The following is a 19,952-nucleotide window of genomic DNA, read 5'->3' on the forward strand; positions in this document are numbered from 1 at the left end:
TGATGTACTTGTACCCAAGGCTTGATTTACAGTAACCGGCACTGATGTAGTTTTTGATCAATTTTAATTGAGGAACTAATAATGTCCACTTTGAAGCATCAGTCGAACCACGTCACCCACATCCAGTCTCATCACGACATGGAATACTTTGGCCATAGAGTTTAAGCACCACACCTTTATGGTGCTACATTTTAATACCTGAACTTTATGGCTAATGAATGCAAGGTATTATACATGTACTAGTAGTCTACAAGATACTTGAAGTATTAAAAGTTTGCAGCACGGTGCGATACTTACGAAACACATCTCATGACTTTTTGGGCATCACAAACTACAAAGGACACACAGGTATTAGCGTTAGACATAAGGTCTAACATTCTACATGTACACGTTTGTTAGTTTGTTATTGATACCAATTTGTGTAGTACAGCATCACAAACCCATCCCAAGTGGCTATCTCGTATGCTTTTTCGCACCTGGTGGTAAATCGTTCAGCGAAGAATCCCTATTTCGTGTTTTGCTTGATTCTTGAAAAGCTGACGTCGTCATGATACTCCGAGCGTTATTGCTCGTACTTGCTGTCGCGGTTTCCGCGACTATTTCACAAGATGTTCAATTGAGCGAGAGCTTCGGTGGTCCCCACGGAACAGAATTCTCTGACGAAGCCTCGGTTGTCGTTGGCCAGACAGTAGGCTCCATTACGATCCGCGCTGGAGAGCGAGTGGACGGTGTCGCCTTGGAAGTGACGGGGCCAAAGGCAGCTACTTTCAGCCATGGCGGCACCGGAGGAAAAGGAAACACATTAACTCTAGCAGCAGGCGAACGTATCACGTCGATGGAAGCGCATTGGGGCAAGAAAAGTGGTCGAACTCGGATTTTCTACTTAAGCTTCGGTACGAGTTCCGGTAACTCGGTGTCTGGCGGGTCAATGACGGAAGATAAAAACTCGGTTACCGCGCCAAAAGGCTTCCAGCTTGGAGGGTTTTTCGGGCGTGGCGGCGATGAGATCGATGCACTTGGTGCGATTTGGGCACGAATCGAGGCCCCGCCACCAGCCACGGAGCCTCCAGCTCCAGCTCCACCTAAAGAGGAGCCTGCTCCACCAAAAGAAGAGCCTGCTCCGTCAAAAGAAGCCCCACCAGCTGATGCGTCAGGCAGTAAGGCTTCTCCTGCTGAATCTACAGCAGCGTCTGGAGCTCTCGCTGATAGTTCAGTGGCAGCAGCACCAGTAGAAGAAGACACGGAGAGCGCGTCTGCAGAGGCGTCTGCAGAATCCTCGGCTGCGGCGTCTGCAGGCTCCGCAGCTCCTCCACCGGGTACTGTAGCTCCTGCACCTCCTGCAGCTCCTGCTGCCCCCTCTATTTCTGTCGAGGACTCTGTCCAGCTCAGTAAGAGTTTTGGTGGTCCCCATGGCGCCGAATTCTCGGATAAAGCGGCAGCTACTTCCGGACAAACCGTGGTGTCGATTACCATTCGTGCAGGTGAGCGGGTCGATGGAGTCGCGCTCGAGATAGCAAAGCCCAAAGCTGAGACCTTTAGTCACGGGGGCTCAGGAGGAGACCCCAAAACCCTAAAACTGGGCGAAGGCGAGTACATCACGTCAATGGAAGCGCATTGGGGCAAGAAGAATGGTCGAACGCGTATTTTCTACTTAAGTTTCGGTACAAGTGCAGGGAACTCGGTGGCTGCAGGAACCCAAACGGAAGAGAAGAACTCGGTTTCTGCTCCTAAAGGTTTCCAGCTCGGTGGCTTCTTTGGCCGCGACGGGGACGAAATTGATACCCTGGGTGCAATTTGGACGAGTATTGAGTTGGTCACACCAGCACCGACAGAAGCACCAGCTCCAGCTCCGGCGAAGGAGAAACCTGGACCTGCTGCACCAGCTAAACCTGCCGCGTCGTCGGGATCTGGTGGCGGGACTACAAAACGCGCTAAAATTTTGAGCGCGTCTTTCGGTGGGCCACACGGCAACCAGTTCTCGGATCAACCCGTGGCCACGTCAGCACAGACAATCAGCTCGATCATCATCCGTGCTGGTGAACGCGCACATGGCGTCACTCTTGAAGTATCAGCGCCGACAGCCGAAACCTTCACTCACGGTGGGCCTGGAGGAACGGAGAACAAGCTGGCACTTGAAAAAGGAGAACACATCACTTCAATGGAAGCTCATTGGGGTAAGAAGAGCGGCAGAACGCGTATTTTCTATCTTAACTTCGGGACAAGTGCTGGTAACTCGGTGTCGGCCGGATCGAAGACTGACCTTAAGGGAAGTATCACTGCACCGGACGGTTATCAACTCGGAGGTTTCTTCGGACGTGACGGTGACGAGATTGATCTCTTGGGTGTCGTTTGGACTAGTATTGAACCTGTTGCTGAGACGGCAGCAGCCAGCGAAGGTGCATCTGCAAATGAGGATATTGTACTGAGTCCGGTTTATGGAGGTCCTCACGGTGTGGCATTTTCCGATGTGAGGAACATCGTCCTTGGACAAACACTCAGCTCCGTCACAATTCGAGCTTTCAGACGAGTTGATGCCGTGACGCTACAAGTAACGAAACCAGCCGAACAAACGTTTACTCACGGTGGGAAAGGTGGGAAAGAAACTACGCTCGCACTCGGTCCAGGAGAATATATCAATTCAGTGGAATTTCATTGGGGTAAGAAAGATGGACGAACTCACGTATTTTACGTAAACTTCGGCACCAGTGCGGGAAATTCCTTAGCTGCGGGAACGAAAACCAAAGATACTGCAGTCGAGACGGCTCCTAAGGGGTTCCAATTGAGTGGACTGCATGGTCGTGCCGAGGATGAGGTGGATCAACTCGGCTGCATCTGGACGAGGATCGATGCGAAGCCAGCTTTACTGACTGATGTTATGGACACTGCGTGGTTCGGTGACATTATCCGTAACTGGGTGGGACCGACGATTGGAGCTGCGAAAGATTCGGCTTGCTATCGGAAATATAAACCGTTTGATAGCAAGAAGATGTGTCCTCTTGGCTACGGTAATGACGACGACGACTGTATCGCTCAATGTCCAATGTCGTACCCGGTACGATGTGGTTTGGAATGTATTCCACAGAATGACGACTGTGCTCTGGCAGTTCTATCCAAGATCTCGGCCGTCGCTGCTGTGGCATTCAATGCGGCGACAGCAGGCATCTTCACAAGTGTCAAGACTCTGTACAAAGGAGCGAAGTTGCTCTACATGTGTGCGGCAAACGTCATCAACGTTATCAAGCAATTGATCTACTATTTTCGGTATGTTCAAACAACGGCGCCACAAGGAGACGTCGAGCATATGCTGACTGCATCTTACCAATCCAATGTCGTGCTGGTGGATTTGCCGATCGCGATCTACGCTTGTCTCGGGATGCCGGCTCCCAAGAAACTGGTATTTGCCGGGTACGTGGTTACCATCGTGGAAAATATCGTGAAACAAGTGATTGTCAATGGGGACGAGATCATTTCATCGGCTAAAAACGTCATTGATCTTCTTAAGAATTCCAGTGCAGTCAACAACTCGGCGAGTAGCGTGACAGAGCTGGAAGATTTCATTGCGTCCAACACGTCCTGCGGCTTCGAGCTCAAGCAACTGACCGATCGAGTGCTGGTTACCGTCAATGATATTCGCAACAAGACACCGAATGCCGCCAAGGATGACGTCCGTGTGGCTGTGAGCAAGTCTACGTTGGTATCGAACGACATTCCCTCCGTCACTAACGACTGTATGAAAGAATTGCTAAAATCGAAGACTAAACAAGCAGCTTTTGAGACGAGGGATTTGCTTCGAAAGACGATGGAAGTGATCATTGACCAGCTTGTCGACACGGCTACGACGGATATGGGAAAGAACGTGGCAGAGAACGACCAGATGCTGGAGATCGCAAACTTTGGATTAGTCGTGTTAGGAGGCTTGGACCCAACTGGTATTGTCTACATGGCGTCTCAATTCGTCCAACCGATTTGTGGACCCACTGGATTTCTCGGCGAGATTGACGATGGGAATCTGTACGACGCCTTGGGGATGTGGACGGTGGACGAAGCGTTCGAAGGAAGTTACGGAACGTGGTCCAAGAAAGGAGATGGTGTGGTTCGAATTATCTTCGAGAGCACGGACAAGGAAGACGTGACTGTGGTGATTCACTCCGGTGGTGATGACTATGCTGAGGTGGATGTTGGCGCTGGCGATACCGTGACGTGGGAATCGACGGTTCCGGAGCTGCAAGATAAAACTTTGTATCTGGACCGATGGCGACCTGGGTTATTTGGCTTACCCGGCTCCGGGGGTGGGTCTCTGCTACTGTGGATTCCACGAGCAGCGGACGGAGGCCATTTGACGTTACACGCCAGGATCAACGTCAGCTAGGAAGCTCAAGGAGGATGTAGTGGTGTTTTGTTGTTAGGAAATGGTATAGTGTCAGGTGTAAAGCTCTGTTGTTTCAATAGATTGCTGGATTTTCAGATTTGGCTGTGGTTGAATAATAGCGTCTGTTTTTAGAGCATCGCCACTCATGTTCCGGAACTACGCCGCGACGCTCTACGGCTAAGGTGCGTGATCACCATCTTGCTAAGCCTGTTATTATAACGTACCGACACATGCACGAGGTCTCTTGTTTACTTAAGTACGAAGGTAGGGTCGACTTCGAATCACACGATTTGACGGTCGTGAACAAACTCACTTTTTTTTCCAATTTATTCTTACACTAAAATACTGAGCACGTTGCGCAGGGTTTTCCATGAAAGAAATAGCACTAAAATAGCTGGCATGCAGCGCAGCGCTTTTAATTTTAAAAATACAATGGGAGGAGCAAATGAGGATAGAGTCGCTTTCCTAAATATTAATAGCGCTACTTCGAAGTACCATTGTAATTTGATATTGCACATGATCTGTTCGTTTTAATCGCATTAAATATTTCTATTTTCTTATTATTTATTTATTTGCTCACCAAAACACAATATTGAAAAAAAATATTTATAGCTCTGATACAATACAGAGCAACATGGAGTGTTACATGTCGACGAATGTGGAGCGACTGTGGCTTACATGTACCCAGGGATGCCGAATATTGCATTTTTATCTATTGCTAATCAAAGCAGAAAATAAATAATTGGGTTGGAGAGCTGACTACTGTAGACCAAAATAGATTATTGAACTTCCTCAGCTCAAAAAATAGATTATTGGTGCAGCAAAATTGGTACACAGCGAGGGCACCAATTTTAAAGAATGTATGGCCAATTAAACACCGCCCAATAGATTATTGGTGCTACAACGGGAGCGAAAATAAATAATTGATCTTCCTCTCCAGACAGTCTCCAATAGATAATTGGTGCTTTCTTATTGCAATAATTGCAGCACCAATTTATTTTTCGGCATCCCTGCATGTACCGGGTGCTCGATCCGCTTGATAATCAGGCCCAACAGGTTTCCAGCGGGGATAGTTTCTGTTCAACAGTCAAGATCACTGCCATTCGGCTATCAAGTGATTATTACCGGCAACAAATGAAGGTGACAGACAGCGAGTTGTCTAAAAGCCGATTACAGTTGACAGTCTATCGGAGACAAAATTGCGAACACTTTGGGCATAAGCAGTATAGCTGTCAGTGGGTATTTTCCAGTCAACGCTCTGCATTTCTGAAATTCCGACTTCGTGAGCATGACACTCCGAGTACTGACACTTCAGTGGTTAGTGTGTCTTCTTCTAGCAAGTTTCTCCGGGGTGTTCTCGGCAGATAAACCCATCCAGTTGAGCAAGAGCTTTGGTGGGTTTCGTGGCACAAAATTCTCTGATAGAGCCTCAGTCACCGCCGGACAAGTAGTGGAGTCTATAGCAATTTATGCGGGTGCACGCGCCGTTTACGGGATATCGTTAAATGTTACAAGTCCCAATCTGGAGTCACTACATTATGGTAGACCGCGCGGAAACACTAGTGAACTTGTGCTCGGTGTGAAGGAATATATCACGTCGATGGAAGCGCGCTGGGCTACTGTACTTAATCGCACGCACATCGTCTATCTTTGCTTCAATACAAGTGACGGGAACTCGATATCTGTCGGAACCAAGGCGAAGAGTACAGCCGTAGTCAGAGCACCCAAGGGGTTTCAACTGGGGGGCTTTTACGGCTTAAGCGACAAGGCAATCGTCAAGATAGGCGCAATTTGGACTCGGGTCTCGGCAAAAACCACTGCTTCAGCAACTTCCAAGGCAGAAACCTCTGGGTCGTCTGATGCCTCCGAGTCAGGCTCAACTGCAGCGTCTGATGGATCGTCGGAAACGACAGGTGCCTCCGAGCCGGCTTCGTTGCTAGCATCTAATGCTGCCTCTGCGTCTGATTCGAGCTCAGCGGAAGTGTCTGATGAATCTGTTGCTTACACACGTAGTTGGTAGTTGCCGTCAGTTTTGGATATGAGGTGGCTTCACATGGCCACCTCTCCACCACATCCCTCGGCTTATCTTAAGTTGGGTGGACGCTGGCCTCTTTCCTTCAGCCATTGCCCTTATTGACATTTATCCAATCAAATAGACTATTTGATTGCCTTTTAACCTATCATATTGCACAAACCGAGTATACAAACTCAAAGGTATTGCGTCGCAACACTCCCACTAAAGAAGCCAGCGTTGCCATAAACTTTCTTCTTATTGTCCGTCAACTTTCTTCATATTGTCACCAAAGATCCTTCTCGAAGTCGACTTCAACCTTTCTCAGATTTAGCATGCCCAAAATAGCAAAATCAAACTACCGAACTGGGATTTAGTATAACTTTGAATGCTGGGCACATACCCAAGCTTAAATTCGCAACCCAAAATCAGAAGCAATACTTTATTTCATATTAAAAAGTAACTTAGCTTATGTATTTGAAGTTTCCGACTTTTGCGAGAGCTGCTCACTCTCTATTTTGCTGCTGTCAAGCGCAGGTCCCGACGTTACCCTTCGGGGGGGGGGGGTTCACAAGCGTCTCCGTATCCCATCAGGCGACAGTGATCCGGCATAGGCCCCAGCGGCCCTAGTGTCCTGGCTCTTTGTACCTAAACGGATCGCCAATGGCTCATTGGAGGCACTGCGGAGCAAAAGTCCGGTTATCCGGTACCCGTGAATTTCCAGTCTTTGACCATTCGTGCTTTACTTGGTGGTATTTAGAGAGTCAGGATAGAATTAAACTTAAAAAGTAAAATATACTCTGGGGCAAGGGGCTGATAGCCCGGACATGTCAGAATTACTTTTAGAGGGCTAGGTGACGTGTAAAACTAAGGTTTTATGGCTAAAGCCGTACTTTTACCAAACCCTTACACTAAAATGTGCCCTTTATTGTTAACTTTATTTCTGACTTTGCTGCCAATAATTGAAATTCCACTTTGATCTTGTAAACATATCTTTGAAGCCAAATCTTACTTACATATGGCAATCTTTATTTATGGAACTCTTATATAAGGTCTTTAACGCCCATCATAAATCGGAGTTTTTCAAACTGATTTTGACTCAAGGGTTTAGTTAAGGCATCCGCTATCATATCATTGGTGCTACAATAAGTAATCCTGATTTGCTTATCTTCATGTTTATCTCGTGCAAAAAGATGTCTAATATCAATGTGCTTAGTAGAAGAGTGACTGCACGGGTCCTTAATAATACTGATTGCGGCCGTATTATCACACCAACAATGAGTCGGTAGTAATTGCTCGTAGCCTAATTCTTGCAGTAGTAATCGTAACCACATTGCTTCTCTTACTCCTTCACTAGCGGCGACTAGTTCTGATTCCGCTGTATTAAGACTAATACAATCTTGCTTAATACTCTTCCAGGTAATGCATGCACCAGCGAGAATTGATACATATCCTGTAATTGATTTCCTTTCTTCAGATGCATTCGCGAAGCTCGCGTCTGTGTATAGCTCTAACTTAATAGTACTATTACCATTGTACTCAATGCCATACCTCGACGTTCCTTTCAAGTACTTTAGTACTCGCTGAGCCGCTCTCCAATGAGTCTTATTATAGCAAGATAGATATTTACTAAGCTCTCTGACAGCATTAGCGATATCAGGTCTAGTTCCCCTAACTAGGTACATCAAGGACCCAACTAACCCTCTGTAGTCGAATGACTGTGCCGCTATTTGTTCGGGTGACAATGTCTTTTCCTTCTCTAAGACCACAGCTTTTGCTTGTGGTGTAGGTGCAGTATTGCAGTCTCTCATCTCAAACTTATCTAAAAGGTCGTTAATATACTTTTGTTGAGATAGGCGTAGAGTCTTATTTGTAAGGTCTCTTTTAATCTCCATTTTAAGCAGGTAGTGCAACTCACCCAAGTCTTTCATAGTAAACTTGTCATACAGCTTAGCTTTAAGATCATTTATAGAACTTAGATGTGATCCTGCAATTGTCAGGTCGTCCACATACACACACACTATAAGGACGTGCTGAACCCCATTTATCTCCCACCGTTTTAGATACAAGCAATGCTCTTTCTTGCATCTAAAAAAGCCTAAGGTTTTTAAAAAGGTATTCAAAACTTCATACCAAATTCTAGGTACCTGTTTCAGTCCATACAGGCTCTTTTTTAATTTGCAAACTAGATGTTCAGTTCCTTTGCGAAACCCCATTGGTTGCCTCATGTAGATGTTTTCACTTAAAACTCCGTTTAAAAACGCTGTAGATACATCCATTTGGTGTAGATGCAGCCCTAATATTGTGGCTAATGCCAGTAATAAGCGCAACGATTTATATCTTGCTACAGGTGCAAACACCTCTTTATAGTCAATTCCATACAATTGTGTATTTCCTTGCACAACTAACCGTGCCTTAAAACGGTCCACTGAGCCGTCGGCTCTGTATTTAACATCAAACAGCCAATGACAACCCAATGGCCGTCTTCCAGTAGGAAGGGGTACTAATTCCCACGTTTTATTACTTAAAAGGGCGCCATACTCTGTCTTTATTGCACACTCCCACTGCTTCGCATGTGGGCTTTTCCTGGCCTCCTTAATTGACCTAGGAATAGGTATTCTGGCTGTCTTATTAATAGCTACAGTATTTAACTCTGTCACGTAGTCGTTGAGCCGCACATTTGGCAGTCGTCGTCTTTTAGACCTACGAACAGCACCGTTTTGCACTCCCACTTGTCTGGGTGTCGGTGGTCGAGAGACACAATCTGGGCCAGTGGTGTCAATATCCTGCACTTCAACTTCTAGATTAGGTCTAGTTCTTTTACCTAGGCCTTGAATTACCTTTTCTTCTTCAACGTTGACGCTACAGTCCTCGATAGGGAACGATCGACTGATCATTGCTTCAGTACCAGCTGAGCTAAACTTTACATCACGGGCAATAAGGTATTTATTAGCCTTAATGTCCAGGAGTCGGTACCCTTTATGTTTAGGCGAAAATCCCAACAACTTACATTCTATAGCCCGATCGCCTAGTTTAGGATCCTTTCGTTTTGACTTTGTATATGCGCATAGCAAGTGGAGCCCCAAATTCTTAACCCTAACCCCTTTGGTTTATGGCGGTGCAGTAACTCATAAGGGGTTTTCATTCCCAGTCTAGCCATTGGTAGTCGATTAGTGACATCCACCATATAAAGTAGGGCCTCAGGCCACCATTTAGCAGCCATATTAGCACCCCTAATAGCACACCTAACACCAGCCATCATGGTCTGGTGGGCTCGCTCAGCACTGCCATTTTCTTCTGGAGATTTAACATTAGAGCTTTCAAACTGTAAGCCCAATTTATCGCATATTTTGGACACTTCAGTGTTTATAAATTCTGTTCCACCATCAGTCCTTATTCTTCTGACCTTATAAAGAGGAAATTGACACGACAGCTTCCTCAATAAAGACTTAATTTTTCCAGGTACCTCTTTTAAGGATTTGACGATAATGTACCACTTATAAGCAGTGGCGTCATCTACAACAGCCAATGCGTATCGGTACCCAAAAGATCCTTATAAACCGCTAACTCTTAATCGTCCGGTTGAATCCATATGAAGTGTATGTAGTGGTTCATTACTCTTATTTCCCACCAAATTTCTATATGACATTCTTTTGTCCTTCATTTAAGCGCACGTTTTACAGAAAAACGAGACCTTCTTAAGCTCTGAATACGAAATATGAGGAAGACCCTCAATTTTCTGGTTGCTGATAGTCCTAATTAGACGTTCCTTACCGACATGACCCAGTCTTAGGTGCCACTCCATTAAAAGGTTAGCTAAGTTACCACTCTGAGTGCTAAAAACACGCCTTTTAGTCGGTTTAATACTCGGTAAGTAATAGACTTCTCCTATTGCCACTGCTGCAAAGAGCAATTTTTGGTCATTCCCTATAAAAAATCGAAATTCACCTGATTTTGACTGAAAGTGCCTAAATCCCTGTCGAGCTAAATAGTAGGCACTCAACAAGTTACTATCACACTTACGGTCAAATGAGACATCACTTAGTGTTAATACACTCAACCTCTTTTTAGGGCTTAAAACGGTAAGTTTTATTGATCCCTTTAGTGAGCTATGAGAAAAGCTCCCGTTTCCGTAGGTAAAAGTGTGGCCCTGACTCGGTTTTAGGCTCCCACTAAACCAGCTTCGATCTGATGTTATAGCTCGGCCTGCACCAGTATCAACCACCCACATATCATCGGTCAGTTTTAAGAAGAACTTCGGCCAAGGTGACGCTGCGGGCCTGATTAAGCTGATCCGGGCCTGGTCGAAGGTGTTGCGTAGCCCTTGGCGTGACTTAAGGACACTTTTCGCGCAACTTAAGAAGGCAAAGAACGAGATTAACAGAAAGTCTCGGAAGCTGCTCGGCCAGGACATGGTGACCGAGTCTTGGCTGTGCATTGAAGTCCTGTCACAACTCCCAAGTGAATTTTGGGCTTCAGCGATCTCCATGAAGAAAGAGGACTTCACGGTGGATAGGGTCGAAGTGGACTTACGCAAGACCTTTGGTGACCGATCCAAGAAAGAAGTGGGTTTAATGGATAAAACCCAAGCGATTCCTGTCAACAATGTCGGGGTCAAGAGAAAAAGCGGTGCAGGTGAGGGTGGAAAAAGGTGTTTTTACTGCCTCAAGAGTGGACACTTTAAATCGGACTGTTCGGTGATGATCGCTGATAGGGATCCTAACCGCGAAGGTGGACCCCTTTTTAGGACCGATATCAACACTGCACCGGGTGCTAGGAAGGCCAAGAAGGCGAAGACAACCCCGATTAATACCCTCAAATCGGTGGTGCTAGAAGGGGGAAAACGCCTAAATGAGTGTGGGAAGACTCTTCTGGAAGAGTGCATTGAGGACGAGGAGATGGACGACATTGAGGATCTGGACCCCGCCTACCATAAAGGTTTTGAGGATGGTGGCAACGTGCCGAATACCCCTGTCAGGTCCCCACTACAAATGGACGACATCGAAGAGGAGGTACGTAAGCAGCATCACTCCTATTTGAGATCCTTGAAGAAGTTGCGGGACAATCCTAAGAAGCCAGCACCACCGACCACCAAAATGGACGAGCAAGAGGCGCTCTCGGCGCGGTGGGACGTGATGCACTGGATGAGAGGAAGGGGCGACTTACAAAACCTGCTCAATCAGGTCCTTCCAAACTTCTTTCTCTCTACCCTTCCCGATGTGGTGTCCTCCATGGACCCATGTGAAGTCATTCGACTTCTCGAGGAAGTCGGCCATGAGCACCTTCGCTTCAGGCTGTTCCTTCTCTAACAGCTTCGTTTGGTACTGATGGTCCAACTGATTGACGTAAGTCAACAGCTTGTCCTTCCACATAGTGTAGGACTTACCATTAAATTTCTCGAGGCCACCACCAGTCTTAGCAATAGCAGCCATTGAGAAGTACTTGAAATGTTGCTTACACACGTAGTTGGTAGTTGCCGTCAGTTTTGGATATGAGGTGGCATCACATGGCCACCTCTCCACCACATCCTTCGGCTTATCTTAAGTTGGTTGGACGCTGGCCTCTTTCCTTCAGCCATTGCCCTTATTGACATTTATCCAATCAAATAGACTATTTGATTGCCTTTTAACCTATCATATTGCACAAACCGAGTATACAAACTCAAAGGTATTGCGTCGCAACACTCCCACCAAAGAAGCCAGCGTTGCCATAAACTTTCTTCTTATTGTCCGTCAACTTTCTTCATATTGTCACCAAAGATCCTTCTCGAAGTCGTCTTCAACCTTTCTCAGATTTAGCATGCCCAAAATAGCAAAATCAAACTACCGAACTGGGATTTAGTATAACTTTGAATGCTGGGCACATACCCAAGCTTAAATTCGCAACCCAAAATCAGAAGCAATACTTTATTTCATATTAAAAAGTAACTTAGCTTATGTATTTGAAGTTTCCGACTTTTGCGAGAGCTGCTCACTCTCTATTTTGCTGCTGTCAAGCGCAGGTCCCGCCGTTACCCTTCGGGGGGGGGGGGGGGTTCACAAGCGTCTCCGTATCCCATCAGGCGACAGTGATCCGGCATAGGCCCCAGCGGCCCTCGTGTCCTGGCTCTTTGTACCTAAACGGATCGCCAATGGCTCATTGGAGGCACTGCGGAGCGAAAGTCCGGTTATCCGGTACCCGTGAATTTCCAGTCTTTGACCATTCGTGCTTTACTTGGTGGTATTTAGAGAGTCAGGATAGAATTAAACTTAAAAAGTAAAATATACTCTGGGGCAAGGGGCTGATAGCCCGGACATGTCAGAATTACTTTTAGAGGGCTAGGTGACGTGTAAAACTAAGGTTTTATGGCTAAAGCCGTACTTTTACCAAACCCTTACACTAAAATGTGCCCTTTATTGTTAACTTTATTTCTGACTTTGCTGCCAATAATTGAAATTCCACTTTGATCTTGTAAACATATCTTTGAAGCCAAATCTTACTTACGTATGGCAATCTTTATTTATGGAACTCTTATATAAGGTCTTTAACGCCCATCATAAATCGGAGTTTTTCAACTTGATTTTGACTCAAGGGTTTAGTTAAGGCATCCGCTATCATATCATTGGTGCTACAATAAGTAATCCTGATTTGCTTATCTTCATGTTTATCTCGTGCAAAAAGATGTCTAATATCAATGTGCTTAGTAGAAGAGTGACTGCACGGGTCCTTAATAATACTGATTGCGGCCGTATTATCACACCAACAATGAGTCGGTAGTAATTGCTCGTAGCCTAATTCTTGCAGTAGTAATCGTAACCACATTGCTTCTCTTACTCCTTCACTAGCGGCGACTAGTTCTGATTCCGCTGTATTAAGACTAATACAATCTTGCTTAATACTCTTCCAGGTAATGCATGCACCAGCGAGAATTGATACATATCCTGTAATTGATTTCCTTTCTTCAGATGCATTCGCGAAGCTCGCGTCTGTGTATAGCTCTAACTTAATAGTACTATTACCATTGTACTCAATGCCATACCTCGACGTTCCTTTCAAGTACTTTAGTACTCGCTGAGCCGCTCTCCAATGAGTCTTATTATAGCAAGATAGATATTTACTAAGCTCTCTGACAGCATTAGCGATATCAGGTCTAGCTCCCCTAACTAGGTACATCAAGGACCCAACTAACCCTCTGTAGTCGAATGACTGTGCCGCTATTTGTTCGGGTGACAATGTCTTTTCCTTCTCTAAGACCACAGCTTTTGCTTGTGGTGTAGGTGCAGTATTGCAGTCTCTCATCTCAAACTTATCTAAAAGGTCGTTAATATACTTTTGTTGAGATAGGCGTAGAGTCTTATTTGTAAGGTCTCTTTTAATCTCCATTTTAAGCAGGTAGTGCAACTCACCCAAGTCTTTCATAGTAAACTTGTCATACAGCTTAGCTTTAAGATCATTTATAGAACTTAGATGTGATCCTGCAATTGTCAGGTCGTCCACATACACACACACTATAAGGACGTGCTGAACCCCATTTATCTCCCACCGTTTTAGATACAAGCAATGCTCTTTCTTGCATCTAAAAAAGCCTAAGGTTTTTAAAAAGGTATTCAAAACTTCATACCAAATTCTAGGTACCTGTTTCAGTCCATACAGGCTCTTTTTTAATTTGCAAACTAGATGTTCAGTTCCTTTGCGAAACCCCATTGGTTGCCTCATGTAGATGTTTTCACTTAAAACTCCGTTTAAAAACGCTGTAGATACATCCATTTGGTGTAGATGCAGCCCTAATATTGTGGCTAATGCCAGTAATAAGCGCAACGATTTATATCTTGCTACAGGTGCAAACACCTCTTTATAGTCAATTCCATACAATTGTGTATTTCCTTGCACAACTAACCGTGCCTTAAAACGGTCCACTGAGCCGTCGGCTCTGTATTTAACATCAAACAGCCAATGACAACCCAATGGCCGTCTTCCAGTAGGAAGGGGTACTAATTCCCACGTTTTATTACTTAAAAGGGCGCCATACTCTGTCTTTATTGCACACTCCCACTGCTTCGCATGTGGGCTTTTCCTGGCCTCCTTAATTGACCTAGGAATAGGTATTCTGGCTGTCTTATTAATAGCTACAGTATTTAACTCTGTCACGTAGTCGTTGAGCCGCACATTTGGCAGTCGTCGTCTTTTAGACCTACGAACAGCACCGTTTTGCACTCCCACTTGTCTGGGTGTCGGTGGTCGAGAGACACAATCTGGGCCAGTGGTGTCAATATCCTGCACTTCAACTTCTAGATTAGGTCTAGTTCTTTTACCTAGGCCTTGAATTACCTTTTCTTCTTCAACGTTGACGCTACAGTCCTCGATAGGGAACGATCGACTGATCATTGCTTCAGTACCAGCTGAGCTAAACTTTACATCACGGGCAATAAGGTATTTATTAGCCTTAATGTCCAGGAGTCGGTACCCTTTATGTTTAGGCGAAAATCCCAACAACTTACATTCTATAGCCCGATCGCCTAGTTTAGGATCCTTTCGTTTTGACTTTGTATATGCGCATAGCAAGTGGAGCCCCAAATTCTTAACCCTAACCCCTTTGGTTTATGGCGGTGCAGTAACTCATAAGGGGTTTTCATTCCCAGTCTAGCCATTGGTAGTCGATTAGTGACATCCACCATATAAAGTAGGGCCTCAGGCCACCATTTAGCAGCCATATTAGCACCCCTAATAGCACACCTAACACCAGCCATCATGGTCTGGTGGGCTCGCTCAGCACTGCCATTTTCTTCTGGAGATTTAACATTAGAGCTTTCAAACTGTAAGCCCAATTTATCGCATATTTTGGACACTTCAGTGTTTATAAATTCTGTTCCACCATCAGTCCTTATTCTTCTGACCTTATAAAGAGGAAATTGACACGACAGCTTCCTCAATAAAGACTTAATTTTTCCAGGTACCTCTTTTAAGGATTTGACGATAATGTACCACTTATAAGCAGTGGCGTCATCTACAACAGCCAATGCGTATCGGTACCCAAAAGATCCTTATAAACCGCTAACTCTTAATCGTCCGGTTGAATCCATATGAAGTGTATGTAGTGGTTCATTACTCTTATTTCCCACCAAATTTCTATATGACATTCTTTTGTCCTTCATTTGAGCGCACGTTTTACAGAAAAACGAGACCTTCTTAACCCCTCTGTTACCAAGGTCGTATCTTACGACTTCACAAAACTACAAAGTCGTAAGATACGACTTTCGCAACACCAACAATAGCAAATGGCTCGATAAAAATGTTCCATTACTATAATCAAGTGTAATTTCTGCTCCAAAAGGTATAAGGTCACACAGGTCAAACTTGCATGTGCACAAAACGGGCGGTGGAAAGGGTTATGCGGGAAATGCTGATCCGTACCCAGTGATGAGTGGCTCCACGGTTCCAGACGTGCTCATTTGGAAATTGGAGCTCTGTCACGCAAGTGGATAGATGGCGAGGTTGCGAACGAGTACGGTGACAAAAGATGCTGCGGTGGCGCGTTCGGTAGACTTCAGGCATCTTTGGCGGCAGCTCCGCGCGGTCGGGTGGACGTCGAAAAGACCGACGCGGCTTGCTACGGAGTGGATGTACTTCGCTCCAAATCGTGACTCGCAGGGAGCTGGTTGAAAGGACAAACATGTTCACTGGTAAGCAAATCTTTGGAAGGGTTTTATATCTAAGTACTAACTGTTAACATGCTCAAAGGCGAGGACGCGGTTGTTAGATATGCCATTTCGTCTGGGCTGATCAATATGGACGAAAGCAGTGACGACAACGGACAGGAGTCAGATGAAAACGTCCGTCCTTCTCAAATTGACTGCTCTCTGATGTTGTCCGCGCCTACGCTGGATGCCCTGTTTGACGGCAGCAGTGATGCTAACGAGGAGAATGCCGGGCCTGATACAGGAGTGGCTGCACCGGCTGCGGACATAGCGCAACCGTTACCTGGTCAGATCGGGTTATCAGACGAAGATGTCGCTGTTGGTGCGTTCCAGCGAATGCTGTCGGAAGCTGAATCAGAAGGACATGTCCAGTTCTCGGACAACGAGAGCAAGCAGGATGATGTGGAACGTGTGGATACGTCTCCACCCGCTGTCCACGTTAGAGCGGACGATGTGAATGTACTACAAGAAGACGAACACTCCGATGACTTCGAGTGTATGGAATCTAGCACCAGCGATGATGGTGGTGATGACTGTGAAGAGGACGATGTGGTAGAGCGCAGAGAACATGTTGAAGACGACGACGAACTTCCGGATGATGAGCTGAAACTAGTTGACGAGGCATTTGTAGCTTCTCTTGGTGGGACTCTCTCCATTGCCAACATCGACAAGGATGCTTTGCGCCTGACGAAGTGGAGTGAACCGTCCTCTCTGTTCGAAAGTGGTAGACCGAGCTACCAGGGGCTTTCAAGTGACGAAGCAACTCCTACGCACGAGCTACGGGAAATGGCAACTACACCACTAGGGTTGCTGTTCTACTTCATGCCTAAGCAGTTGTGGGTCGACATCGCGACTGAAACCAACCGCTATCGAGCCCAGAACATTGACTCAGAAGCCAAGAAAATACGCTCAAGCCAGAGGCGTAACAACCGTATCGCGTCACCAGAAACACTTTTGCAGATACGACGGCGTTTGAGGGCTGCGAAGGCGTACGATACCTGCGAAATCTTGCACGTGATCGGGCTGCTTGTTGCGCACATGTTGTGCCCCCACAAGCAACGGTTTTCGAAGCACTGGGCGATGGCGTGTGACGGAGCTTTACCTGCTGGTACCTTTGGCAAATATATGCCACGCAACCGATGTACAGCTATCCTACGTGATCTACACTTCACAAACAACAATGCACCCCGCACTCGAGACAAACTGTGAAAACTGCGTCCGGTCGTCGATATCCTGCAGCAGCGCTTCCAATCTGGCTGGACATTGCCGGCAGTGTTTTCGTTCGATGAAGGTGTGTTACCAGCAACGTCTCGGCGGAACACTACGCGGATGTTTATGTCAGATAAACCTCATCGGTACGGTACCAAACTTTTTATGGTTTGCGACTCAAAGACAGCTTACTGCCACAGGTGCGTTAGTATCCTTTTTTCAAAGTCGTAGCTTCTGACATCTCTAGCAATTCTGAAAAGCTAACGTCGTAACTTACTGGTTTAGGTTTGAGGTCTATGTTGGAGCCCGTGAATCAACAGACGGAGAATCCACCACTATCGACAACAAGACGGGTGCGGCTGCCGTCATTCGCAGCATGAAAATTTTACTTGGCGACTGCTCTAGTGGATTTCGAATGGTCGTTGTCGATCGGTATTATTCGTCCGTAGCGCTGGCTTTACAGCTCCTCGGTATGTCTATCTACGTCGTCGGAACTATCATGACGAACCGCATTGGATTTGAACGTCAAGTCGTTGAAGGCCGTCGGACGCGGCCTCGTGGAGTTGAGAGAGGAACCTTTACGTTCTCGCGCTGCGAGGCAGCACCTACAATGGTTGCGTGCCACTGGTGGGATAGAAAGCCAGTCCATTATTTGGCCACGGGTGCATCGATGGAGGAGGATACGATTCAGCGCAATGTGAAACAAATTGGGGCGATTACTGTAAAGTGTCCCAAGCTAGTGACCGATTATCAGCGGTGGATGGGCGGAGTTGATATTCATGATCAACTCCGCCTGCAGTCGTTCTCAATTCAAATGGCTTATCGGTTTCGAAAGTACTACAAGTCCTTATTTTTAGGCTTCCTAGATCTGGCGATCGTGAATGCTTTTATCACACACAAGGAGGTATGCCGGGCCGCGAGAATTGCGCCAATGTCTCGTGCTGCGTGGATGGCTGTCCTCCACAACCAGCTCCTGCAGTTAAAACCCGAAGATTTCGACTTGGATCCTATAGCAACTCCACAGTCATCCGCTCCCTCCAGGCGAAAACGTCGTCGCCTCCCACAGCACATCTACAAACAGTACGATGACTGGGTCATTGTGTCCGGCGTTCAAAAGCGTAGACAGCGTGCGTGTAAGGTATGCGCACTTCTTCGCGGTGAAAGAAAAAAATCTTTCCAGACGACATTCTACTGTGAAGACTGCTCCAGCGGCGAGGCCAAATTTTTCCTCTGCCCGAAAGCTCGGCGTGAGTACAATGGAATCGCGAAAACATGCTTCCAGATTTGGCATGAAGATTTTGAGTGTGGAAAATCAATTCCTGAGTCACTTGGGAAACGAGTTGTGTTTCGACGTCCGGCCAAGTTTGGAGCGCGCAAGAAAACACGCCGTGAGTTGTTGCGGGAAGAGGAGGACGATGCTGATGACGAGGGCGAAACTGCGTATGTAGCTAACGTTTGAAAACGCCATAAAACGGGGGTTTGATTGTAGTATCTCGAGTGTCGTTGTTTTATATGTAATTGATTTTGTACGTGGGTAGTACATTTCTTGAATCAGGCTTTAGTAGAAGTCGTAAGTTGAGACTTCTCTATGCGTTGGCGTTTAGAAGAGGTCGTAAGTATACGACATGTGAAGACCAAACACTTCAAAACTTTATTCACCATCGCCGATGTATCCTACGGCAAAAGGGGCGCCCCTATACAATAATGCTGTTATTAGGACGTCGTAAGTTACGACGTAATGTTTGCACGTTCAGAGACTCCATTTGCGGTATCAGAGGGGTTAAGCTCTGAATACGAAATATGAGGAAGACCCTCAATTTTCTGGTTGCTGATAGTCCTAATTAGACGTTCCTTACCGACATGACCCAGTCTTAGGTGCCACTCCTTTAAAAGGTTAGCTAAGTTACCACTCTGAGTGCTAAAAACACGCCTTTTAGTCGGTTTAATACTCGGTAAGTAATAGACTTCTCCCATTGCCACTGCTGCAAAGAGCAATTTTTGGTCATTCCCTATAAAAAATAGAAATTCACCTGATTTTGACTGAAAGTGCCTAAATCCCTGTCGAGCTAAATAGTAGGCACTCAACAAGTTACTATCACACTTACGGTCAAATGAGACATCACTTAGTGTTAATACACTCAACCTCTTTTTAGGGCTTAAAACGGTAAGTTTTATTGATCCCTTTAGTGAGCTATGAGAAAAGCTCCCGTTTCCGTAGGTAAAAGTGTGGCCCTGACTCGGTTTTAGGCTCCCACCAAACCAGCTTCGATCTGATGTTATAGCTCGGCCTGCACCAGTATCAACCACCCACATATCATCGGTCAGTTTTAACTTCTTCAAGGATCTCAAATAGGAGTGATGCTGCTTACGTACCTCCTCTTCGATGTCGTCCATTTGTAGTGGGGACCTGACAGGGGTATTCGGCACGTTACCACCATCCTCAAAACCTTTATGGTAGGCGGGGTCCAGATCCTCAATGTCGTCCATCTCCTCGTCCTCAATGCACTCTTCCAGAAGAGTCTTCCCACACTCATTTAGGCGTTTTCCCCCTTCTAGCACCACCGATTTGAGGGTATTAATCGGGGTTGTCTTCGGCTTCTTGGCCTTCTTAGCACCCGGTGCAGTGTTGATATCGGTCCTAAAAAGGGGTCCACCTTCGCGGTTAGGATCCCTATCAGCGATCATCACC

At 46.1% G+C, this 19,952-nt stretch overlaps 2 protein-coding genes across 2 annotated transcripts; one reads left to right on the plus strand and one right to left on the minus strand.

Moving 5' to 3' along the window:
* Positions 1–1,603: 1,603 nt before the first annotated feature.
* Positions 1,604–4,369, plus strand: PITG_00339 (uncharacterized protein; the record flags this gene model as incomplete). The annotated part of the gene is made up of 5 exons (XM_002908906.1): positions 1,604–1,809; positions 1,945–2,099; positions 2,142–2,689; positions 2,759–3,328; positions 3,389–4,369. The coding sequence occupies 5 exons, from the start codon at positions 1,604–1,606 to the stop codon at positions 4,367–4,369; spliced, it is 2,460 nt and encodes an 819-aa protein (XP_002908952.1).
* A 1,749-nt stretch (positions 4,370–6,118) lies between these two features.
* On the minus strand, positions 6,119–6,992 carry PITG_00340 (uncharacterized protein; the record flags this gene model as incomplete). The annotated part of the gene is made up of 2 exons (XM_002908907.1): positions 6,119–6,354; positions 6,953–6,992. 2 exons carry the CDS (start codon positions 6,990–6,992, stop codon positions 6,119–6,121), a joined length of 276 nt encoding a protein of 91 aa, XP_002908953.1.
* Between the last annotated feature and the right edge of the window lie 12,960 nt (positions 6,993–19,952).

This window comes from Phytophthora infestans, genomic scaffold (assembly GCF_000142945.1).
Source record: "Phytophthora infestans T30-4 supercont1.1 genomic scaffold, whole genome shotgun sequence".
Classification (NCBI taxonomy): domain Eukaryota; phylum Oomycota; class Peronosporomycetes; order Peronosporales; family Peronosporaceae; genus Phytophthora; species Phytophthora infestans.